The sequence below is a fragment of the Procambarus clarkii genome, chromosome 8 (assembly GCF_040958095.1).
Source record: "Procambarus clarkii isolate CNS0578487 chromosome 8, FALCON_Pclarkii_2.0, whole genome shotgun sequence".
Taxonomy (NCBI): domain Eukaryota; kingdom Metazoa; phylum Arthropoda; class Malacostraca; order Decapoda; family Cambaridae; genus Procambarus; species Procambarus clarkii.
The window spans coordinates 315,183-341,436 of NC_091157.1; the positions used below are offsets into that span (position 1 = coordinate 315,183).

General features: G+C 44.4%; 1 protein-coding gene across 1 annotated transcript; it reads left to right on the forward strand.

Annotated features, from left to right (window-relative positions):
* The first annotated feature begins 371 nt into the window (after positions 1-371).
* On the forward strand, positions 372-24,312 carry LOC138361656 (hematopoietic prostaglandin D synthase-like). The gene is made up of 3 exons (XM_069320868.1): positions 372-519; positions 20,928-21,120; positions 24,087-24,312. The coding sequence occupies exons 1-3, from the start codon at positions 387-389 to the stop codon at positions 24,295-24,297; spliced, it is 537 nt and encodes a 178-aa protein (XP_069176969.1). The 5' UTR covers positions 372-386; the 3' UTR covers positions 24,298-24,312.
* Positions 24,313-26,254: the final 1,942 nt, after the last annotated feature.

The following is a 26,254-nucleotide window of genomic DNA, read 5'->3' on the forward strand; positions in this document are numbered from 1 at the left end:
CAACCACCATGGGCTGACGTGCACACCCCCCCCCACCCACAACCACCACGGGCTGACGTGCACACAACCCCCCCCCCCACCCACAACCACCATGGGCTGACGTGCACACCCCCCCCACCCACAACCACCATGGGCTGACGTGCAGACCCCCCCCACCCACAACCACCACGGGCTGACGTGCAGACCACCCCCCACCCACAACCACCACGGGCTGACGTGCAGACCCCCCCCCCCCACCCACAACCATCACGGTCTGACGTGCACACCCCCCCCCACAACCACCACGGGCTGACGTGCACCCCCCCCCCACCCACAACCACCACGGGCTGACGTACAGACCCTCAACTGTTGTTCTCTCCCGTTAACAGGACCACAACAACACCACCATGCCGGAGTACAAACTGGTCTACTTCAACACCGCGGGCCGCGCCGAGCTGGTCAGGTGGATCTTCGCCTATGGCGGCATCCCCTTCACTGACGAGCGCATCGAGAAGGAGGACTGGCCGGAGAGGAAGAAAAGTGAGTTTTAATTTAGTATTTGTCATTAGTTTAGCAGCATTTAACTGAACTATGACAAACAAAATATATCCAACAAAAAGTTGAATTAAATATCTGAAAAGTTAGATGTTCCAGTACTATAAGACTCATGTTGAGTTCATTATGTTCATTTCAACCCTGTATCACAACCCTTTTATTTACCTTAAAATGATATTGACACTTTCTATATCCTGTGATCTATAACTCTGGATAATGAGCATGATCTAGAGAATTGTCAAACGTTATATCGAGAGCTGAACATGCATTTCCCAAACCTAGAATATCCATGAATTAAGTATACAGTTTAAATTTTTCCCTGTGGGGCGAATTTATTGGGCAGAGGCACTCATCCTGTGAGTGGACATTCAGTCATAGCAGCATGTTCAATACCCCCCAACTGCAAGAAAACTTGTTGGGTTGTCCATCCTGTCACTTGAACCAAGACTGGCACGAGCTTAAATATCTCAAGTGAACAGCTTCTCAAACAAGAAGATTGACATTGTCAACCTTTAAAAATCTTTCGTTATTGTGCTGGTACAAAAGGGGGGGAATCTCTTAGAACAGTTGCTATATTTGACAAATAGTGTTTTTCTAACTCAAACAATGTGGGGTTTATTATTCTACCCATATTTCTGGGGTTTATTATTCTACCCATATTTCTGGGGTTTATTATTCTACCCATATTTCAAATGACTCTTAGATGTTCACATTCTCTCAGGTAGTGGTCAATGCGGTGTCCATCACTCTCGCTACAGATTCTGCAACTGCTCTGCTCAACTGTTGTTTCTATTCTAAATCTCCACGGATATTTGTATCCAAGACGAGTTCTTAATATTACTGATTCTCTCCCGTGGCCACCTCCTCTTCGTCCAAATAGATTGGAATTGCCAGCAGCAACCATATTGTTCCAGCGTACAGATTCACTGACTTGTTCTTCTATACTCCTTTCCTCAGTTACCTTGTCACGATGATATTGCCTGATAATACCTCTAATTAGTAGAAGAGTCTTGAATATGTAGTATTCCATATGGTCTCCTTTAGCGCCTACAGCAGCCAGCACATCTGCTCGTTCATTTCCACAGATTCCAACATGGGAGGGAATCCACAGAAATTCTACGCCTTTTCCCTGATTGGTTAGTACTCTCACAACTCTCTTGATTTCAGCGACTATCGCAAAATTTTGTGCCCGTTTTTACTAAGGCTCTGTAGCGCTGCTTGTGTATCAGTGTAGATCACTGCACCATTAGTTCTTCGTTCAAGAAATACGAACGCCATAACAATGGCAGTTAGCTTCGCTTGCATTGAAGAGGCATAGTTCTCAATGCGAGCTTTTTCTTCGTTTTTGCGTTGGAAGACATTATTCCTATTTACATTGTATGCGGCACCAGCCATTCCATTTACAGGATTAGATGACCCATCAGTGTATATTAGATCTAATTCATTTCCGGCTTAATAAATTCTTTATAAATTCCCTAAAGATACCTGTGCCACATTACCTTTGGTATCATGTTAGACTTTTTCGTTATCATTTAATTGATGATAATCCTACATGGGTCATCCTCCCAGGGAGGTAATCTCTCTCAAGCATAAGCTCACGGGCTTGCTCAAACAGGTGAAGTTCTTCGAGGCAGCAGACTGATCTGTGATGCCAGTTTTTTTATTTTCCTGTTTCCTTCTAAATAGCAAAGAACTCAGTTTTTTCTTGGCAATATCTTTGTAAGGGGGATCTCTGGCTATCTTAATTGCAAGCTCCGCATTCATTTCCTTAATTATGCTTTTTAACAGTCGAGAGAGAGAGAACTCCTCCCGTAGATTAGATGTTTTGGCAGTTCTTGGGACTTCAAGAATGAGTGTCATGGCTTCCTTTTGGTTGCTTTCAAATTTGTTCATCACACTTTGGGAACGAGTCCACAAAACTGGTGTGCCATAGTTTACGAAGGAGCACACATTTCGTACATCATTTAAAAAACGGCAATAGATGCTCCATGGCCATTCCAGGTCACAGCTTTCAGTGCCCTAAGTCGAATTTTACATGTTACTATAAATTGGTTGAGGTGCTCTTTCTTCCCCCTTGTTAGAGCCGACAGTGACACTAAGGCACCGATAATAGTCAACCCACTCAAGTTTTACATCATTAACTTGTAGTTCTTCATTATCTCCGCGCTTGTGATGAGACTATGCTTTTGTCTTGTTTATGAAGAGAGAGTGAAACCGAGTTCAACACATTTCCTTACAAGGAGGTCAATGGACTGTTTAATTTTTCCCAAGGTTTGGCCTGTATTAGGACATCATCTGCATACCCCACTTGTTGTGTTCCTTCCGGAATTTCAATACTTGCAATGGCGTTCATAAGTATGTCAAATAGTGTGGAGCTTAAGACTCCTTCTTGAGGGGGTCCAGAGTTCCACACTCTCTGTGGCTCATTTGGGTACTCAGCTTCATCCTGTGTCCCCTTGTGCGTGTGCCACCCGTGTTAAATAATCCATCCTTGTCCACCCTGTCAATTCCCCTGAGAATTTTGTATGTGGTGATCATGTCTCCCCTAGCTCTTCTGTCTTCTAGCGACGTGAGGTGCAGTTTACGTAGTCTGTCCTCATATCTCATGCCTCTTAGTTCTGGGACTAGCCTAGTGGCATACCTCTGAACTTTTTCCAGCTTCGTCTTGTGCTTGACTAGATACGGGCTCCATGCTGGGGGACACATACTCCAGGATTGGCCTTACATATGTGGTATACAAGGTTCTGAAGGATTCCTTACACAGGTTTCTGAAAGCAGTTCTGATGTTAGCCAGCCTCGCATAGGCCGCTGATGTTATTCTTTTGATGTGGGCTTCGGGAGACAGGTTTGGTGTGATATCAACTCCCAGATCTTTCTCTCTGTCCGTTTCGTGAAGGACTTCATCTCCCATTCGGTATCCAGTGACTGGCCTCTTAGTTCCTCCTCCTAGTTTCATTACCTTACATTTACTTGGGTTGAACTTTAGTAGCCATTTGTCGGACCATTCCTTCAGTTCGTCTAGGTCATCTTGTAACCTAATACTATCCTCCTCTGTCCTGATCCTCCTCATAATTTTTGCATCATCAGCAAACATCGAGAGGAAGGAGTCAATTCCTTCTGGGAGATCATTTACATATATCAGAAACAGTATTGGTCCAAGGACTGATCCCTGTGGGACTCCACTGGTGACTCCCCGCCACTCCGAGACCTCACCCCTCACGGTGACTCGCTGTGTCCTGTTGCTTAGGTACTCTCTTACCCAGTGGAATACCTTCCCTTTCACTCCTGCCTGCATCTCTAGTTTGTGCACTAGTCTCTTATGTGGTACTGTGTCAAAAGCTTTCTGGCAGTCCAGAAATATGCAGTCTGCCCAGCCCTCTCTCTCTTGTCTGATCTTTGTTGCCTGGTCATAAAACTCAATTAATCCTGTTAGGCATGATTTGCCATCTCTGAACCCATGCTCATGTTGTGTTACAAAGTTCCTTTGCTCCAGATGTTCCACTAGCTTTTTTCGCACAATCTTTTCCATCATCTTGCATGGAATGCAAGTTAGGGACACTGGCCTGTAGTTCAGTGCCTCCTGCCTATCACCTTTCTTGTATATTGGGACCACATTGGCCGTCTTCCAAATTTTTGGCAGTTCACCTGTTACCAGTGACTTCTTGTACACTATGGAGAGTGGTAGGCACAGAGCTTCTGCTCCTTCCTTTAGAATCCATGGTGAGATTCCATCCGGGTCTATAGCCTTTGTCACGTCCAAATCTAGCAGGTGCTAGATTTGGTAATCACAAACTCACCTGGTGGTGTCTGGGTTGATGTTCCCTTCCTTATCTCTGAGGCTTCTCCTTGCTCAGGTGTGAAGACTTCCTGGAATTTCTTATTGAGTTCCTCACACACTTCCTTGTCATTTGTAGTGAATCTTTCTGCCCCTATCCTCAGTTTCATTACCTGTTCCTTCACTGTTGTTTTCCTCCTGATGTGGCTATGCAGCAGTTTGGGTTGATTCTTTGCCCTGCTTGCTAAGTCATTTTCATATTGCCTCTCTACCTCTCTTCTCACCCTGACGTATTCATTCCTGGCGCTCTGGTATCTTTCTCTGCTCTCTAGTGTTCTGTTGTTTCTATAGTTTCTCCATGCCCTTTTACTTAGCTGCTTTGCTAGCTTGCAACTCTGATTAAACCATGGGCTTCTCATCTCCATTTCATGTTTTTCCTTTTGGACTGGGACGAACTTGTCTGCTGCCTCCTTACACTTCTGTGTGATGTAGTCCATCACGTCTTGAACCGTTTTTCCTCTGAGCTCTGTTTCCCAAGCTATTTCAGTTAGGAATTTTCTCATCTCATAGTTTCCCTTCCGGAATGCCGGCCTCTTGCTTTCTGATCCCTTCCTTGAGTATATTAACCCTTCTTCGACCTGATACTCAGAAAACAGTACACTGTGATCACTCATACCCACGGGGGCTTCATGATCAATTTTCCTTATGTTTGAATCGTTCAGAGTGAATACTAAGTCGAGTCTTGCTGGTTCATCATTGCCTCTCATTCTCGTGAGACCCTTGACATGCTGACTTAAAAAGTTTCTAGTCGTCACCTCCAGCAGTTTCGCTCTCCATGTTTCCTCACCTCCATGTGGTTCTTTGTTTTTCCCAGTCTATCCTTCCATGATTAAAGTCCCCCATGATGAGCAGATGGGATCGATTTCTACAGGCAGCAGCGGCTACTCTCTCAATGATAATGTTAACTGCTATGTTGTTTCTGTCATACTCTTGCCTGGGTCTTCTTTCATTTGGTGGTGGGTTATATATCACTGCTACTACTACTCTTGGTCCTCCCATCGTCATGGTGCCTGTGATGAAGTCTCTGAACCCTTCGCAGCCTGGAATAATCATCTCCTCGAAACTCCATTCCTTTCTCATCAGTAGAGCCACTCCGCCTCCTCCCCTTCATTCCCTCTCTTTTCTTATTACAGTGTAGTCCTGGTGAAACCCCCCCCTCCCCTTCGTTATGATTTCTGAGAGTTTTGTTTCTGTGAGTCTAATTACATCTGGGTTTACATCTTGTGTTCTTTCCCTAAGTTCACTGGCCTTGTTTGTAATCTCATCTATGTTCGAGTACATGACCTTGAAGCTGACTTTCTTCTGTCCATACTCAGTTTCTGTTGATTCCACTGGAGTTGGGGGGCAAGGGATGTCTGGGATGGGTGAACCTAGGAAGGAGAACCTGGGGGGTCTGGGGTGTGAGGGGGGCTGGGAGGATCTGGAACAGGGGGGAATAGGGGGGTCTGACGTGATGTGGCTAAGGGGATCCAGGGTTGGGGGTTAGTTGGGGCATGGGATGGGGGACCTGGAGGGGCATGTGGTGGGTTGTCACGGGTTGGGGTATGCAGAGTAGACTGGGGTGGGTTGACAGGGAGGTTAGGGGTTGGGGAGGGGAGGGAGGGGGTGGGGTAGGGAGGAGAGCTTGTGGTGGGGAAACTGGGAAGGGCACAGGTTGGAGAAACAGGGAAGGGCATGAGGTGTAGGAACAGCGAGGGTGGTAGGGGTTGGAGAAGAAAAGGGGTATGGGGGGGGAACATGGGGGGTCTGCTGTCAGGGAACTTGGGGGCATGGTCTGAAGGGGGACTTTACTGTCTGCGGAGGTGCAGGTGGTTGGTGGGGGATGGCTGAGGGGTTTGTTGGTGGGAGGCTTCTGTTACAATCTTCCCTGGGGGTGCTGGCCTGCTGGTGGGGGGATTCCCACTCCCTTCTGAGGTTCCTTGAGACACTGAGCTGAGTCCTGTGGCTCCCATATCCCCACCCCTTTCTCTGCATCTCCTTCTTGCTTCTGCAGCTTTCCTTCTCTCCTCCCTTGTCATGTCCATTTGCAGAAAGACGTAATCGTATCCCCCCCTAGCCTCACAAGTCTGCTCTTCCTGGATAGGATTTTTTCCTTTGTTGCCTCGTTCGTGAGCACTACCTTTATCAATCGTTTCCTTTCCTTCTTGTTGATGCCCAGCCTGAAAACCTTCTCTATGTTGCCATTTGGATCTTCCATATCCAGTCCCTCCAAGATCTCTGTCATAGTTGTTCGGTCCCTCCTTCTCCACTCCTCCCGATTGGATCCCTCTGGTTCCTGTACTCCTACAACTATAATTGCTCGTTTCCTTTCCAGCATTTGTTCAGCGCATTTTGCAGCTTCCTGTGAGGTAGCTGCTATCATAGCTGCTGCATCTAAAGCGGCCTTGGCACTTGGGCTGTTCTGCAGTATTCTGCAAAAGAGAGTCCCCCCTGGAAGGAGCCTTCCATCAGCTTCGTTCCCTGTTTCCAGGAGGTTGCATACTCTATACTGGTTTGAATTCTGATTTTCCCTGAGTCCCTTTATCTTCTCTCTGGCTTCCTCTAACTCACTCCTTTGGATCTGTATTAATAATTGCATTTATGCAGGTCTCTGCCGAATCCCCCTAATGTCTGGTTGAGCCATTTAAAGGTAGTATCCACCATTCTCCCCCTGTCCATGTGTGTAGTGATGTCCCTCCATCATTTTCCCTGGCTGAGGAAAAAAAACGTCCTGGTTTTTCTTGTGCGTTTGTTTGTTTATATGTAAGTGTGTTTGCTGTATGTGTACTCACCTATTTGTGCTTGCGGGGGTTGAGCTTTGGCTCTTTGGTCCTGCCCCTCAACAGTCAATCAATTGGTGTACAGATTCCTGAGCCTACTGGGCTCTATCATATCTACATTTGAAACTGTGTATAGAGTCAGCCTCCACCACATCACTGCCAAATGCATTCCATGCGTTAACAACTCTGACACTGAAAAAGTTCCTTCTAACGTCCCTGTGGCTCGTGTGGGTACTCAGTTTCCACCTGTGTCCCCTTATTCGCGTACCACGAGTGTTGAATAGTGTATCCTTGTTTACCCGGTCGATTCCCCTGAGGATTTTGTAGGTTGTGATCATGTCTCCCCTTACTCTTCTGTCTTCCAGTGTCGTAAAGTGCATTTCCCGCAGCCTTTCCTCGTAACCCATGCCTCTTAGTTCTGGGACTAGTCTAGTAGCATACCTCTGAACTTTTTCCAGCTTTGTCGTGTGCTTGACAAGGTACGGGCTCCATGCTGGGGCCGCATGCTCTAGGATTCGTCTTACATATGTGGTGTACAAGATTCTGAATAATTCCTTACACAGGTTCCTGAACGCTGTTCTGATGTTAGCCAGCCCCGCATATGCCGCAGACGTTATTCTTTTTATGTGGGCTTCAGGAGAGAGGTTTGGTGTAATATCAACTCCTAGATCTTTCTCTCTGTCCGTTTCATTAAGTACTTCATCTCCTATTCTGTATCCTGTGTCTGGCCTCCTGTTTCCACTGCCTAGTTTCATTACTTTGCATTTACTCGGGTTGAACTTCAACAGCCATTTGTTGGACCATTCACTCAGTCTATCTAGGTCATCTTGTAGCCTCCTACTATCATTCTTTGTTTCAATCCTCCTCATAATTTTTGTATCATCAGCAAACATTGAGAGAAACGAGTCTATACCCTCTGGGAGATCATTTACATATATCAGAAACAGTATAGGTCCAAGGACTGACCCCTGCGGGACTCCACTTGTAACGTCTCGCTAATCTGAGACCTCACCCCTCACACTGACTCGTTGTCTCCTGTTGCTTAGGTAGTCCATTATCAAATGGAGTACCTTCCCTTTCACTCCAGCCTGCATCTCCAACTTTTTTACTAGCCTCTTGTGTGGCACTGTATCAAAGGCTTTCTGACAATCCAAAAATATGCAATCTGCCCACCCTTCTATTTCTTGCCTGGTCGTAGAATTCAAGTAACCCTGTGAGGCAGGACCTGCCATTCTTGAACCCATGTTGATGCTGTGTTACAAAGTTCTTTCGCTCCAGATGTTCCACTAGCTTCCTTCGCACAAACTTCTCCATCAGCTTGCATGGTATGCAGGTTAGGAACACTGGCCTGTAGTTCAGTGCCTCCTGTCTATCCCCTTTCTTGTCTATCGGGACTACGTTAGCTGCTTTAAAAATTTCTGCCAGTTCCCCTGTTGCTAGTGATTTGTTATACACTATGGAGAGTGGCAGGCACAGTTCTTCTGCTCCTTCCTTTAGTATCCAAGGAGAGATTCCATCTGGACTTATATCCTTTGTCACATCCAACTCTAGTAAACACTTCCGTACTTCCCCGCTGGTAATCTCAAACTCATCCAGTGGTTCCTGGTTAACTATTCCCTCTCTTATCTCTGGAATTTCTCCTTGTTCTAAGGTGAAGACCTGGAAATTCTTATTCAGTTCCTCACACACTTCCTTGTCGTTTGTAGTGAATCCTTCTGCCCCTATCCTTAATTTCATAACCTGTTCCTTTACTGTTGTTTTTCTCCTGATGTGGCTATGCAGCAATTTAGGCTGAGTCTTTGCCTTGCTTGCGATGTCATTTTCATATTGTCTTTCTGCCTCTCTTCTCATCCTGACATATTCATTCCTTGCACTCTGGTATCTTTCTCTGCTCTCCAGTGTCCTGTTAGTCCTATAGTTTCTCCATGCACTTTTACTTTGCTGCTTAGCTAGCCTACATCTCTGATTAAACCATGGGTTTCTCATCTTCATCTCACTGTTTTCCTTTTGGACTGGGACAAACTTGTTTGCTGCTTCCTTGCATTTCTGCGTGATGTAGTCCATCATGCCTTGGGCCATCTTTCCCCTGAGCTCTGTTTCCCATGCTATATCTGTTAGGAATTTTCTTATCCCGTCATAGTTTCCCTTTCGGTATGGCAACCTTTTGTTTTCGGTATCCCTCCTCGAGTTCAATAATCCTTCTTCAATCAGGTACTCAAACACCAGGACACTGTGGTCGCTCATTCCTACTGGGTCCTCAAAACCGATTTCTCTTATAATGGAGTCGTTCAGAGTGAAGACTAGGTCGAGTCTCGCTGGTTCGTCATTTCCTCTCATCCTTGTGGGTTCTCTGATATGCTGGGTTAAAAAGTTTCTAGTCACCACCTCCAATAGTTTGGCTCTCCATGTATCCTTGCCTCCATGCGGTTCCTTGTTCTCCCAGTCAATCCTTCCGTGATTGAAGTCGCCCATGATGAGCAGGTGGGATCAATTTCTACATGCAGCAGAGGCTGCCTTCTCAATTATAGTGTTAACTGCCATGTTGTTGTTTTCATACTCTTGACTGGGTCTTCTGTCATTTGGTGGAGGGTTGTATATTACTGCTACTACTATTCTTGGTCCTCCCATTGTTATGGTGCCTGCTATGTAGTCTCTGAAATCCTCACAGCCAAGGATAGCTATCTCCTTAAAACTGCATTCCTGTCTCATGAGTAGGGCCACTCTGCCTCCTCCCCTACCTTCCCTCTCCTTATTACTGTGTACTCCTGGGGAAACACGGCATTCGTTATGATTCCTGCGAGTTTGGTTTCAGCGAGTCCGATTACATCTGGGTTCACTTCCTGTGCTCTTTCTCTTAGTTCACTTGCCTAGCTTGTGATCCCATCTATGTTCGAGTACATTACCTTGAAACTGACTCTCTTCTGTATCTCCTCAGGGGTGGGGGGGATATCTGTGGGATCTGGGGTGAGCGGGAGCTGGGAGGATGTGGTGCAGGGAGACTGGTGGAGGAGGAAGGGCTTGGGGGGTGGGTAAAAGGGGGAGGGTAGGGGGGTGAGAGGGGGAAAGTAGGGGGGGTGAGAGGGGGAGAGTAAGAGGGGGAGAGTGAGAAGGGGAGGGTTTGGGAGGGGGTGAGAGGGGGAGGGTTGGGGGAGCATGGGGGAAGGAGAGGCTTGGGGGGATCGGGGAGAAAGGGGGGCTTGGGGAGGCAGAAAAAGGGGAAAGGCTTGGGGGGCGTTGGGGGGGGGGGAAGGGAAGGCTGAGGTGGGTGAGGAAGAGGGGAGGGTTTAGGGGAGTGGTGGAGAGGGGAAGGCTTAGGTGGGGTAGGGGAAAGTGGGGGGCTTAGGGGGGTGGGGGAGAACGGAGAGCTTGGAGGTGGGAGAGACGGGAGGGCATGTGGGAGAAGGGAGGGCTTAGGTGATGGGGGAGAATTGAGGTCCTGGGGAGAGGGGTGAGTTGGAGGAGGGGGTGATTGGGAGTAGGGGGTTGGGTGGGGGGGAGGGTGCCCTATGAGGGTACTTAGTGGGGGGGCTGACAGGGGATGGGGCAGGTTGGGTGTCTGTTGGGTAGAATGTGGGGGTGGTGCTCCGGCTGTTGCACTGTTTGAGGAGGGTTCCCCACTCTCCTCTGGGATTGTAGGGTTTGGGGTTGTGGTTCTCTGATCCCTTTCTCTCTCCCTGCGCTCTTTCCTTGTATCTGCTGCCTGCCTTCTCTCTTCCTTTGTCATATCCCTCTGCAGGAATACTTTTTTGAACTTCTGTACATTTACTAGACTGCTCTTCCTTGCTAACAGTTCCTCTTTTGTGATCTCGCTCATGAATACCACCTTTATCATTCGGTCTCTGTCCTTGTTGTACTTTCCAAACCTGGAAACCTTTTCAACATTTTGGTAAGTTCCCTCCATCCTTACCTCTTTAAGGATCTCGGTAACTATGTTTTTGTCCTAGTCTCTCCACTCCTTTGGGCTGGTCACTGTTTGCTCTTTAATGCCTGCTACTACTACTGCTCTTTTTCTCTCTATCAGCCGACTAGTACATCTTGCTGCTTCCTGAGAGGAAGCCACTTCCATGGCAACTTCCCTAACTGCGGACCTAGCTTCAGGGATCTTTTTAAGAGCCCTGAAGCATTTCAGCAAATGAGAGCTGTGTTGTGGAGGTCCCTTCCACAGTAGCATTCCCATCTCCCTGAGATACGGTTTGTGCCTGGTATTGCGGAGGAGTCTCCTTCAGGCATCTTATCTCCTCCTTTGCTGCCCTTAGATCATCTTGCAGGTTGGCTACTGTCTCCCTCATTACCCTCAGTCCTTCACTTAATTCATTCCACATGTGCTGGAATACTCCCTTCATCCAGGCTTCCTGTTCAACTCCATCCTCTGAGTTTGTTCCAGCCGTGATAGTCCTCCTGCGTTTGTCACCCCGAGTTTGTGTCCCTGCCATGTTTTCCCTATGAGAGAGAGAGAGAGAGAGAGAGAGAGAGAGAGAGAGAGAGAGAGAGAGAGAGAGAGAGAGAGAGAGAGAGAGAGAGAGAGAGAGAGAGAGAGAGAGAGAGAGAGAGAGAGAGAGAGAGAGAGAGAGAGAGAGAGAGAAAGAGAGAGAGAGAGAGAGAAAGAGAGAGAGAGATAGAGAGAGAAGGAGGAAAGAGAGAAGGAGGAAAGAGAGAGAGAGAGAGAGAGAGAGAGAGAGAGAGAGAGAGAGAGAGAGAGAGAGAGAGAGAGAGAGAGGCTGTGTGTGTACTGTTGGTGCTATGGTGGGGGGTGGTGGGGGGGTGAGAGAAGGGGAGGTAGTTCTCCGGTGTAGGGCGTAGTGTTTTTTTCACACTTGGGTGCCAGAAACTAGTTCCCACATGAGCCAAATATTTCCCTTGAGGTTCGTTTCCATTTGTTAACTTATATCCAGAAGTGTGTGGATATATATGTGGTTGTGTGTGTGTGTGTGTGTGTGTGTGTGTGTGTGTGTATGTGTGTGGGTGTGTGTGTGTGTGTGTGAGTGTGTGTACTCACCTAGTTGTGTTTGGAGGGGTTGAGCTCTGGCTCTTTGGTCCCGCCTCTCAACCGTCAATCAACAGGTGTACAGATTCCTAAGCTTATTGGGCTCTATCATATCTACACTTGAAACTGTGTATGGAGTCAGCCTCCACCACATCACTTCCTAATGCATTCCATTTGTCAACCACTCTGACACTAAAAATGTTCTTTCTAATATCTCTGAGGCTCATTTGGGCACTCAGTTTCCACCTGTGTCCCCTTGTGCGTGTGCCCCTTGTGTTAAATAGCCTGTCTTTATCTACCCTATCAATTCCCTTCAGAATCTTGAATGTGGTGATCATGTCCCCCCCTAACTCTTCTGTCTTCCAGCGAAGTGAGGTTTAATTTCGCTTGATATGAGCTTCATGGGACAGGTCTGGCGAGATATCAACCCCCAGGTCTTTCTCTCTCTCTGACTCCTGAAATATTTCATCTCCCAAATGATAACTTGTATCTGGTCTCCTGCTTCCTACCCCTATCTTCATTACATTACATTTGCTTGGATTAAACTCTAACAGCCATTTGTTCGACCATTCCTGCAGCTTGTCCAGGTCTTCTTGAAGCCTCAAGCTGTCCTCTTCTGTCTTAATCCTTCTCATAATTTTGGTGTCGTCAGCAAACATTGAGAGGAATGAGTCTATACCCTCTGGGAGATCATTTACGTATATCAGAAACAGGATAGGTCCAAGTACAGAGCCCTGTGGGACTCCACTGGTGACTTCACGCCAGTCTGAGGTCTCTCCCTTCACTGTAACTCTCTGCTTCCTATTGTTCAGGTACTCCCTTATCCACTGGAGCGCCCTACCAGTTACTCCTGCCTGTTTCTCCAGCTTATGCATCAACCTTTTATGGGGTACTGTGTCAAAGGCTTCCCAAAAGTCCAAAAAAATGCAGTCCACCCACCCTTCTCTTTCTTGTTTAATCTTTGTCACCTGATCGTAGAATTCTATCAAGCCTGTAAGGCAAGATTTACCCTCCCTGAACCCATGTTGATGCGTTGTCACGAAGTCTCTTCTCTCCAGATGTGTTACTAGGTTTTTTCTCACAATCTTCTCCATCACATTGCATGGTATACAAGTTAAGGACACTGGCCTGTAGTTCAGTGCCTCTTGTCTGTCACCCTTTTTGTATATTGGTACTACATTAGCAGTCTTCCATATTTCTGGTAGGTCCCCCGTTTCCAGTGACCTACTATACACTATGGAGAGTGGTAGGCAAAGTGCTCCTGCACACTCTTTCAATACCCATGGCGAGATTCCATCTGGCCCAACAGCGTTTCTCACATCCAGCTCCAATAGGTGCTTCTTGACCTCATCTCTTGTAATTTCGAACCTATCCAAGGTCACCTGGTTTGCTGCCACCTCTTCTAGCGCCGCGACATCTCCCTGTTCTATTGTAAAGACCTCCTGGAACCTTTTGTTGAGTTCTTCACACACCTCTTTGTCATTCTCTGTGTACCTGTCCTCGCCCACCCTAAGTTTCATCACCTGTTCCTTCACTGTTGTCTTCCTCCTGATGTGACTGTGTAGTAACTTTGGTTCGGTCTTGGCTTTATTAGCTATATCATTTTCATACCTTTTCTCAGCTGCTCTTCTCACACTGACATACTCGTTCCTGGTTCTCTGGTATCTCTCTCTACTTTCTGGTGTTCTGTTATTACGGAAGTTCCTCCATGCCCTTTTGTTCAGCTCCTTTGCTTTCATACATTCCTTATTAAACCACGGATTCTTCCTTTGCTTCTCTGTTTTTTCCTGTTGGGATGGGACAAACCTGCTTACAGCCTCCTGACATTTTTGGGTGACATAGTCCATCATTTCTTGTACGGACTTGGTTCCGAGTTCTGTGTCCCAGTGTATATCCCATAGGAATTTATTAATTTCCTCATAGTTTCCCTTTCGGTACGCCAGCCCTTTGGTTCCCAGTTCTTTTTTGGGGGGTGATAATTCCCAGCTCAACCAGGTACTCAAAGCTCAATACACTATGATCACTCATTCCCAAGGGGGCTTCCAACTTAACTTCCCTTATATCCGACTCATTTAGGGTAAATATCAGATCAAGCAAGGCTGGTTCATCCCCTCCTCTCATTCTTGTCGGTCCCTTGACGTGTTGACTTAGAAAGTTTCTTGTTGCCACATCCAGCAGCTTAGCTCTCCTGTGTCTGGGCCTCCATGTGGGTCTCTGTTCCCCTAATCTATCTTCCCATGGTTGAAGTCTCCCATGATTAGAAGTCTGGGGCCGGATTCAGGAAGGTACTTACGAAGGTTTTTCCTCTTAGCTAAGAGCGTTTTCCGTCTTAGCGCCTTCGTGGCGGCTACGTCCGTATTCAATAAACTACCCTAAGTGGAAAAACCTTCGTAAGTTCATTCCGGGATTTAAGTGTGGTTTCGACCACTCGTAGCTTTACGTAAACTGGATATAAGTCATTTTTTCTCTACTACATAACACTGGGATCGATTTATGATATTGGAACATGACCAAAATATTATAGCTGGTGAATCTAGTGAAGAGGAGTCCTTTGTGTTAGTTATATATGCATTCTCTGCTTGAAACTTGAAGTAAATATGTGTTTGATGATAGTAGAATTAGTTTTATAATAGTAAGATATTATACCAGTAGTTATTAAGTAAATAAACACTGGTGAACATGAAATATGAGAGAAGGTGATGAGCCCTGCCTGATGGGATCATTTACTATCACCAAATGCCCCTGTTCACCTAGTAGTAAGGGTGTACCTTAGCTATACATACCCATTTCTAATTTATTTAGTTTGGTTTTATTTTGAAATTAAATCTGGGTGAGACATAAAATAAAAATATGCTGCACAAATGATGTTAGGTAAGGAAAAGGGTAAAAATGTCAAAAACTTTATTCATTGAATACTTAAAGCTATAATTATGACTATATAGATTATTAAAAAAGAGAGAGGGAAGTAGGGGTCCAAGACCTCTTCCTGTTATACAATTTGGGTGTGGAACAAGTAATTATCAAAAGAAGGCACCATGCCGGGAAGGCTATGTAGCAGTAAGGCAGTGAGGTGAGGCAGCTACTTATTTGAGAAATGCTTATTTTATTTACCTTATAAGCTGAGGCAACTTATTTTATTTGAGGAATACTCAACTGATTCCTCTACATTTAGCATGGAACAAATTTGTGTCCAAGATCTCTTCCTGTTACTCAATTTGGCTGTGTGTAACCAAACTAGAAGTGCTCTACAAATCAAGGGACCCAGAATGTGGAATGACCTCCCGAATCATGTCAAAGGCTGTACCTCTCTCAACCAGTTTAAGAGTTAAACCAAGTACTGCCTAATTAACTCCATGTAACCTAACTTACCTCCTAAATGTCAACCCATGTCTTGCTATTTTTTAAACAACGCTGTTCACCAACATGTGCAATTGCTGATTTATGCTATATTAACCCCCTTTTTGTATTTTTTATTCCTTCTTTCAACACAATTTATACCTAATCCCGATTACTATTAAGTTTTAGTCTGTGTTTTTTTCCCCCCACACCTTGCCCGAAATGCTATGAGTATTAGTGGCTTTAGGTATTGTATGTACTAGCTCTGCCTATAAATCCAACATTATGTTTGTAAATCAACTGTATGTACTTTTCCTGAATAAAATGTATTTATTATTTATTTTTTAATCAGTAAGTATTAAAAGAAGGCACCAAGCTGGGAAGGCTATGTAGCACCATTGTGTGCAACAATAAACCCAATTTTTTTTAACAAATAATGCACCTGTATGGGAAAACAAATCCTGTCAGCTGTAAAAATATTGATGCAGTTATTTAAATGAAAAATATAATGAAAGAAATATTACTGGTTTATTTTTATCCTATCTTTTTGTACTGTACAGTATATCCAAGGAAGTGAAAAATTGAGACATAATGCACAATTTAATGAATGATTAGCATGGATTAGCAGTTCAAAAGAAATATGACTTGTATTACATATCAACATGAGATCTTAATGATCCATGGTCAACATGATTTAATAAGGATAATACAGTACTGTATTTGTAATAATACAAACTATAATTTAAAATCTTTATTACTGATTTTTTTTATTAAGAAGATTAGGTATACACAGCAATGTGCTGCTACCCTATTCTATATGGAATATTACACAGTGTAGATACAAAACTAGCTATAAGTTTATCTAATAATCCCATCTCACAGGATGGTTAGACATACTGTACATGGAATCAATTTAGAAAATACCAGCCTCAGTACAAAAAACAAATCAACTCTGACTAAACAACTCTAAGCAATTTTCACAAGAGGTAAGCACTGAATCATGGAAACATTATATTATAATTACTCTTACAAGTTTCTACAAGACTCCTCTCAAACAATGTATTTTTAAACATGTTTAGGTATACACAGCAATGTGCTGCTTCCCTATTCTGTATAAAGGACCACACAGTGTAGATCAAAAACCAGCTACCAGCTCACCCAACATCCTCACCTCACAGGATGGCCAGTCATACATGGAATTAGGAGAGAACAAAATACTTAATGCTGATCTATTAGCCTCCACTGGCAAAATCTGGGTGCAGCACAAGAATATCTTCCAATATTCCTGAGTGTATGAGGTAATTACAGAGCTCAAAATACCTCATACCATTTGGTATGAAGTCACTGATAACAGGACAATCACAGATATAGTGTTGGAGAGTATGTTCTCTCTAGTAGGACTGAAAACAGATGTTTTTTTCCACCAAGAGGGCTATAAACAAATGGAACCGCCTACCCGCTGAAACCGTAAATGCCAAATTCCAGCTAAAAAATATCATTAAGACAATTGACGGGCCCTTTAACAAGCCGCCGGCTTTCTGTCCTCTTCGAGGCCACTAGATAGTTAGTGGCCCTTGGGTAAATTCAGTAAATATATACAATAATTGTCAGCGCATCTTCCGAGCAACAAGGACAGCTACACAGTATCTCTTAGAATTACGTAGGTAAACAACAAATGTAACATATTTGTTTACTACAATGTCGGTGCTGGCTGTAGAAGTTGAAAAAACATTATTTTACTTCGAAATATACTAATTTTATAAGAAAATTCGACGTAAATAGGAGGCAGTAGAGCTCCGATAAGCCAGCGCTAAATCTTCAATATGAAGAATGTTGCTGCTCTCTGATTGGCCAAACGAAACACAGTAGTGACCTCTATCGGCACGCAGGTGAACCAACAATTTTCTTCCTAAGTATACCTTATTGAATCGCACCTAAGCATCTTCTTAGGGCGCACTTAGGAACCTTCGTAGCAAACCCACTTACGAAGAAATACACAGAGCTTCCTGAATCTAGGTCCAGGATCCGTTCCTGCTAGCCACAGAAGCTGCTCTCTCTATTATATTGATGGTGGTCAAGTTGTTTCTATCATATTCCTGTCTGGGTCTTCTGACATTCGTTGGGGGGTTATATATCACTACTACTATAATTTTCTGTCCTCCAGTTGCTATGGTGCCTGATATGTAGTCACTGAAACCTTCACAGTTCTGAATTACCATCTCTTCAAAACTCCAACCTTCCCTTAGTAGCAAAGCTACACCACCTCCTCCTCTCCCTTCTCTCTCTTTCCTCACTACATAGTAGCCCTGTGGAAACACTGCGTTTGTTATGATTTTCGTTAACTTAGTTTCTGTGAGTGCTATTATATCTGGGTTTTCTTCTAGTGCCCATTCTCCAAGTTCACTTGTTTTATTTGAAATCCCATCTATGTTAGTGTACATCGCCTTGAAGCTCACTTTCTTCTGTTCATTTTCATGTCCCTTTCTTGGCGAGCATTCTGCTAATGTGGGAAGCTGTTCCGTGGGTGAGAGGATCTGTGAGGTGGTTTGCAGGGTCTCAGAGGATTTTGGGATGGGGGTGGGGGTTTAAGGGAAGGGGGGACAGGTAGGGTGGGGGTTAAGGAGATAGGGGGGACATGGAGGACACGGGGTGAGGGGGGAGGAAGGATAGGGAGGGTATGGGATGAAGGGGGAGGGGGGATAGGGGGGAAAGGTGGGAGGGGGGACATGATGGGAATGGGGAAGGGGTGTCAGGGTCAGAATGGGGTGGGGGGGGAGGGAGGGTTTGGTGGGGGCAGGTGTGTGTGTGTGTGTTTTGCATGTGCATGCGTGTGTGCATGCATACGTACGTGCGTGTGCGTGCATGTGTCACGAGGGTCCTGTAAGTGTCAACTTCTACCCGGAATGAGCCACTTTGAATTTTTAACTATATATGATATACTGAACAAGAATTTGATAATATTTTACCTCACTCTGTACACCAGAATAATTGACCAGAGAGGGTACCTACCAGTCAGCCTCCCGCTCACACAACCAGGTGAATAAGGACAATGTATGGATGACGGGGTGCCGTCGTCGCCTCCCACGTGGTGATTCACTAAGTTCCAGTAGATTGATGATGGCGGTTCTTCTCTATCTAACACAAAGCTCTGGAGTCAGGAGATGTGTTGCATCATCTTGCACCAGACTCTGGCTTGCTGGACCTCCACTTGATGAACTCTGCTGTTGCAGGATTTTTAGGATTTGGTCCTGAGTCGTCTTAATCTGGCAGAGGGCTTTCTCAAGTTCCGTTTGTTTTTTGCAATATTTGGTGGACGACTGAGTGAGCTTGTATCATATGGTCTAATATTGCGTTGACACAAGCCAGAGTGACGGTCTCCTGGGGGTCAGGATGGTGGCCGGCTCTTTGGGAAGTGGTGTTGGCTGGAGTGCTTGGAAGGGAAGGGGAGGTAGATGGGAGACGGTGGAGAGGTCTTGTTCATTGGTACGGGGGAGGGGGGAGGGTGGCACCATGGGTAGGGTTTGAAGTGTGGGTGGGTGGGTTCCTGGCAAGGGAAAGAGGTGGGGTAGACCTCAGGGATAGGGAAGTGGTGGTGGTGATCTACACTGCTCATGCCAATGCCCCAGGCCTGATTGCCCTCCTAACCCTGGGTTCCTCTATTTACTGATTCACCTGGAACCTGAATCGGTTAATGTGTTGGGCAATGCCAAATAGGTCTCATTCTGCAATATCGATTCCAGGCATAGTGGGATTGCTTGAAGTTGACACATTTGGGTGTTTCAGGGACACCATCATTAGTCTTTTCCAGACATAGTTTAGTGTCGTGAAAGCTGTGCAACACCCTCACCTAATTTGGCTATCACATTGCCAGGTTCTGTGGATCTTCCGTTGGCATTTGCTGCATAAGAACGAGCTGCCAGATATATAGTTCCACTCTGCATGGCCCTATGCCCGGTACTGTAATCACGGAGCAATTGCTTGATTTTTTTGGCACTCTCCCAGGTCCCATGTTGCTCTTGGCCCAGATGGTCTGGGGAAGCTCTTGAATATACCTAACATCAGCATGAATACTGTAGTTCTTAATAATTTTGGTCCGTCTAATCTATTGACTTGCTTTCAACAGCTTTAAACTCTTACCTTCATACGCCTGCTCATTCTCTGTGATGAACTTCATGGCTCTGTCTCCACCCACCCGTACAATGACGCTGCTACCTGCAAATTTGCTCTTAATGCGGTGTTCTTTGTGGGTGCGGGCAGCCTAGATGATCCATTTAAACTTATCTGCTGATCTTATGTTTGTTTCAGAGAAGATTATGGTGTGTCATTCACTACCATCGGCTTGTTGTAGCTGTCATCGTTGTTGTTGTTGAATATTTGAATAAAATATCTCCAAAGTTAGATGATCCAGTACTGTAATCCTCATGCTGAGTTCATTACGTTCAATTCAACACGGAATCACAACTCTTCTATTTACCTTAATATGTTATTGACACTTTCATTATCCTGTGATCTAAGACTCTGAACAATGAACATGATCTTGAAATGTGTCAAACATTTTTTTTTTTTTTTGCAGGGATATTCCTGCACGTGCCCTAAGCCTCTGGCTGGCCCCACTAAGTGTTGCTTGTTTCTGTTTTACTTGGGCGGAGTATGAGTATTTAAGACTCGTATGGTCGCTTCAGAAAGATTTTGCCATATGTGTTTAACAACTTCTTCTGATCTGTGGAATCTAAGTTGAAATCTTAATGGGTTTGTAACTGTGCACTGTGTTAAATAATGTTCCAGTGGTCTGTCAGGCATTTCTCCACAGTGTTGACATTTCCACTCATCTTCCGGAGCCTGTAAGCCTATTTCCCATACACATGGGTATCCAAGCCTGATGCGATGTAAGTGTACTTCTGTTGCTCTACTGCTCCCTTTCATCAAACTAAGGGGTTCGTAGTTGGTTGAATTTTTGTACCAACCCGCAGATCCTGATGTTACAACTGCTGTGTTGTGGTCACTGTACATCTTTTGCTTTGCTTTGTTTCTAATTACTTTCTTAATCTGTGATAGAGTCTGTGGTATATAAATGTCTACATTTCTTCTCTTAGTTGCAAGTTTTGCAGCTTCGTCTGCAATGTCATTTCCTATTATTCCCACATGACTTGGCACCCAGTTGATAAGTACCCTTCGGCCTTGTCGTTTGAGTGTTTGCATTAATGATATGACATTTGTGATCAGATGTATGTTATCACATATGTGTTCTTGTTGCAAGGTTTCAATGGCGGTTCTCGAATCTGTATGTATGATAACATGTTGTCGGTGATGTGTCAAACGTTCTCTCAAGGGCTGAACATCTGCACTCCCCAAACATAAATACCCACGAAGTTATTTGTACTTTTATCTTAACTTAAGCTATTTATTTTAACGTTATACATTATATTTTACTGTTCACAATGATCTCCATAATGACCTTATCTTGCGTGTGTTTGTCCAGCTACGGAAGGAGGCAAATTGCCGGTACTGATTGTTGACGGTAAGACGCTGCCCCAGTCACTGGCCATCGCTCGCTTCGCTGCCAAGAAAGCCGGACTCGTGCCGGAAGATGACCTGGAAGCTGCTTTTTGTGACGCTCTTGCCGACACTGTCTTCGAACTGTTAATGGAGGCACACAGCATTTGGCACGGAGGGTATATTGCCTTTTATTGACTTTAAAAATGTCAAGAGTTGTGAAGTTAGGCTGGCTGAGGTTCACAAACTGTTGAGCCGAACTGTGCAGAGCTGGTAGTTGTACTCAATGTTTGTGGTGGGGTAGGTAGCAGCAGAGAGTGGGTGGGAGTAGGGAATAAGAGGAAGTGGGTGGGGTAGAGAGAGTGGGTTGCGGTAGGGAGTGAGCGGGAGTGGGTAGAGATAGGAAGTGGGTGAAGGTAAGGAGTGAGGGATAGATGGGGGTAGGAAGTGATGCAGATTTGGTGGGAGTAGGGAGTGAGGGGGGGAGTGGGTGGGGTAGAGAGTGAGGGGGAGTGGGTGGTGGTAAGGAGTGAGTGAGATTGTATGGGAGTAGGAAGTGAGGGGAAGCGGGTGAGGAGAGGGAGTGAGAGTGAATAGGTGGAGGTTGGCAGAGGGTTGGGGTTAGGAGTTAAAGGGAGAGGTCGGGGGTAGGGAGGGAGGGGGAGTGGGTGGGGTAGGTAGTGAGGTGGAGTGGGTTGGGGTAGGTGGTGAGGGGGGTAGAGAGTGAAGGGGGTAGTGGGTGGGGATAGAGAGCGAGGGGGGGTAGTGGGTAGGGGTAGAGAGTGGGAAGAGTAGGTGGGGGATAGGTAGTGGGTGGGGGTAGAGAGTGAGTAAGAGTTGGTGGGAATAGGAAGGGAGGGGGTTGGTGAGAGTAGGGAGTGAGGGAGAGTAGGGAGTTGATGGGTGTAGGGAATGAGGGGATGGGCGGGGGTTTGGAATGAGGGAGAAGTAGGAGGGAGGAGGGAGTGGGAGGGGTTAGGGAGATCATTTGTTGGGGCCATGTTAGCAACACAAATGCAAACAAGCTTGAATGATTCCCAAGCATATATGCAACCGAAAAGTCTGGGTTCGAATCCTTCTGGGGTGTGGAGTTTTCGGTTGTATATTTGGCTTGTGAACCATTCAGGCTGGTTTACATTTGTGTTGCTCACGTGGCCCCAACAAATGAGGTGATTTAATGAAATATCTGTGACCAAGTTGACCACCAAACACTGTCGGGTGTTGGAGAAATCGTCCACGACTACCAACACTTTTGAACAGTCAGTTGTGGTCTAGCGGCTAAAGTACTTGATATGCCACAGTGCATTGTGATCCTCTCTGTCTGGGTTTAAATCCCTCTAAGGTGTGCATATTGGCTTGGGAACCATTCAAGTTTGTTCGCATATATAAATAAATGGTCAACTATGCAAGGTCCGATTTGTCTAATAGACCACGTTTCCTGAATTTTATTTATTTTTCTAATTTTTTTCTTATGAAATGATAAAGCTATCCATTTTATTTCATATGAGTTCATTTTGTTTAATTTAAGTTTAAACTAACGTAGATATATAACCTAAACTAACCTAACTTATCTTACCCAAACCTAAACTAACATAACTAAGGCAATAATTTATGTTCCTAGTATAATATAATAATAATAATTCAAATACACCAATTGTATTTTTTGGGGGGAAATAAAGAAAATCACTTGGCCTAATAGGCAAATCGAGCCTTGCATAATAGGCCGAGAAGTGCGTTCTGGCTACTAGGTACGACACACACACACACACACACATAGGGGGCCTTGTAGCCTGGTGGATAGCGCGCAGGACTCGTAATTCTGTGGCGCGGGTTCGATTCCCGCACGAGGCAGAAACAAATGGGCAAAGTTTCTTTCACCCTAAGTGCCCCTGTTACCTAGCAGTAAATAGGTACCTGGGAGTTAGTCAGCTGTCACGGGCTGCTTCCTGGGGTGTGTGTGTGTGGTGTGGGGAAAAAAAAAAAAAAAGTAGTTAGTAAACAGTTGATTGACAGTTGAGAGGCGGGCCGAAAGAGCAAAGCTCAACCCCCGTAAAAACACAACTAGTAAACACACACACACACACACATATATATATATATATATATATATATATATATATATATATATATATATATATATATATATATATATATATATATATATATATATATATATATATATATATATATATATATATATATATATATATATATGTCGTACCTAGTAGCCAGAACGCACTTCTCAGCCTACTATGCAAGGCCCGATTTGCCTAATAAGCCAAGTTTTCATGAATTAAATATTTCTCGACTACCTAACCTAACCTAACCTAACTTTTTCGGCTACCTAACCTATAAAGATAGGTTAGGTTAGATTAGGTAGGGTTGGTTAGGTTCGGTCATATATCTACGCTAATTTTAACTCAAATAAAAAAAAATTGACCTCATACATAATGAAATGGGTAGGTTTATCATTTCATAAGAAAAAAAATTGAGAAAATATATTAATTCAGGAAAACTTGGCTTATTAGGCAAATCGGGCCTTGCATAGTAGGCTGAGAAGTGCGTTCTGGCTACTAGGTACGACATATATATATATATATATATATATATATATATATATATATATATATATATATATATATATATATATATATATATATATATAAACTTTAGACACACAACACCCACCAGGGGACTTGAACCCTGGCCACCAAGATGGCAGGTACGCACTTATACCCACTGCACCACACTCAGAGCCCTAAAGAGATGGGAATTCTAGGGTATTTAACTCCCAAACAAAGGTGTTCTCCCATATAACAGGGCTTAATGGAAAACGTCAATGGCCCCTCACTATACCATTGCCTGGAGAGGATGGGTTGTTTGGGAGTTAAATACCCCAGAATTCCCACCTCTTTAGGGCTCTGAGTATGGTGCAGTGGGTATAATTGCGTACCTGCCATCTTGGTGGCCAGGGTTCAAGTCCCCTGGTGGGTGTTGTGTGTCTAAAGTTTATATATATATATATATATATATATATATATATATATATATATATATATATATATATATATATATATATATATATATATATATATATATATATATATATATTATTAAGTAAAACAAATTATGGTTGGTGTGGCAGCTCCCCAGACAAGAGTGACGAGCAGAAGCAGCTGAAGGATGATTACTTCACTAACAACATTGATCCCTTCATGACGCGCCTTGAAAAGCGGCTGAGCGAGAAACAATGGTTTGTCTCTGATAAGGCGAGTACCCACCACACGTATACTCTCTTTCTTATTTTAGGTAAAGTACCTGGGGTTTACCGCCCACAGGTATACGCTCTACCTTAGTTTGGGTAAGGTCAGTACCTACCACAAGTTACTTTACCTTAGTTTAGGTAAAGTACCTGTGGTTTACCTACCACAGGTATACTCTCTACCTTAGTTTAAGTAAGGTCCGTACCCACTACAGGTATACTCTGTGCCTTAATTTAGGTAAGGTTCGTAACCACTACAAGTATACTCTGTGCCTTAGTTTAGGAAAGGTTCGTACCCACTACAGGTATACTCTGTGCCTTAGTTTAGGTAAGGTTCGTAACCACTACAGGTATACTCTGTGCCTTAGTTTAGGAAAGGTCCGTACCCACTACAGGTATACTCTGTGCCTTAGTTTAGGTAAGGTTCGTACCCACTACAGGTATACTCTGTGCCTTAGTTTAGGTAAGGTTCGTAACCACTACAGGTATACTCTGTGCCTTAGTTTAGGTAAGGTCAGGACCCACTACAGGTATACTCTGTGGCTTAGTTTAGGTAAGGTCCGTACCCACTACAGGTATACTCTGTGCCTTAGTTTATAGGTAAGGTCAGGACCCACTACAGGTATACTCTGTACCTTAGATTAGGGATGTTAGTTACATTTTCTACCATAGTTTTCCTGCGTTATGGAAAACAGGAAAATGTTAACACTGAAACCATATATAAAAACGGAATTAAATCACTCTATTGAAAGAAAAATCAATATATAGGATCAAGGAGTAATCATGTCAAAAACCTTACCTCTAAAGAGCACAATAAAGTAATTGTCACGACTGCAAGAAAAATGACAGGTTGGATTAAAAGGACCGTTCAAACAGGGCATGCCATACCAATGATACTTTTCAAGACACGATCGCGTGCTCTCTAGGGTGGAATATTGTTGCACATCGACATCCTCATTCAGAGGCAGAGAAATGGCTGACCTGGAAAGCGTACAGAAATCATTTACTGTTGGATCCACTCTATAAGTCATCTAAATTATTGGGACCGATTCAAAGTTCTAAATCTGTATTCTCTAGAGCGCAGACAAGAGATACATAATAATCAACACGTGGAATATTTTAAAGGGACTGGCTCCAAATCTGAATACGGTGATTACATCACATCAAAACCAGAAGGCATGGCAGGATGTGTAAAATACCCTCGTTGAAAAGCAGAGGTGCAATACGTACTCTGAGAGAGAACTCTATCAATAACGGAGGCCCGAGACGGTTCAACACTCTACCACTACACATAAGGACCATATCTGGCCGGCCTCCCACAGTCTTTAAGCGAAAACTCGACAAACACCTCCAAGTAATATCTGATTAACCAGGCTGTGATTCATACGTCAGGCTGTGAGCAGCCGGTATCCAACAGCCAGGTTGACCTGACGACCAACCGGGAGTCCTGGTCGGAGACCGGGCCACGGGGCCATTGATCCCGGAACCATCAAAAGGTAGCCGCAAGGTAGGTATGTAAGGTCAGTACCTGCCACAGGTATACTCTGTGCCTTAGTTTAGGTAAGGTCAGTACCTGCCACAGGTATACTCTGTACCTTAGTTTAGGTAAGGTCAGTACCTGCCACAGGTATACTCTGTGCCTTAGTTTAGGTAAGGTCAGTACCTGCCACAGGTATACTCTGTACCTTAGTTTAGGTAAGGTCAGTACCTGCCACAGGTATACTCTGTACCTTAGTTTAGGTAAGGTCAGTACCCACTATAGGTAGACTCTGCAGCTTAATTAAGATTAGGTCAGTACCCATTACAGGTATACTCAATATCTTGGTTTAGGTAAGGTCAGCACCCACCACAAGGTACTCTCTACGTTAGTAAAGGTTAATGTCATCACCCATTACAGGTACACTCTGTATCCTCGTTTAGGTAAAAAAAAATTCTTATGAAATGATTAAGCTTCCATTATATTATAAATGATTTTTGTTAATAATTTTAGTTAAAAACTAACGAAGAAATAGAACCAAATCTAACCTACATATGCTATCTTAACTTACCCT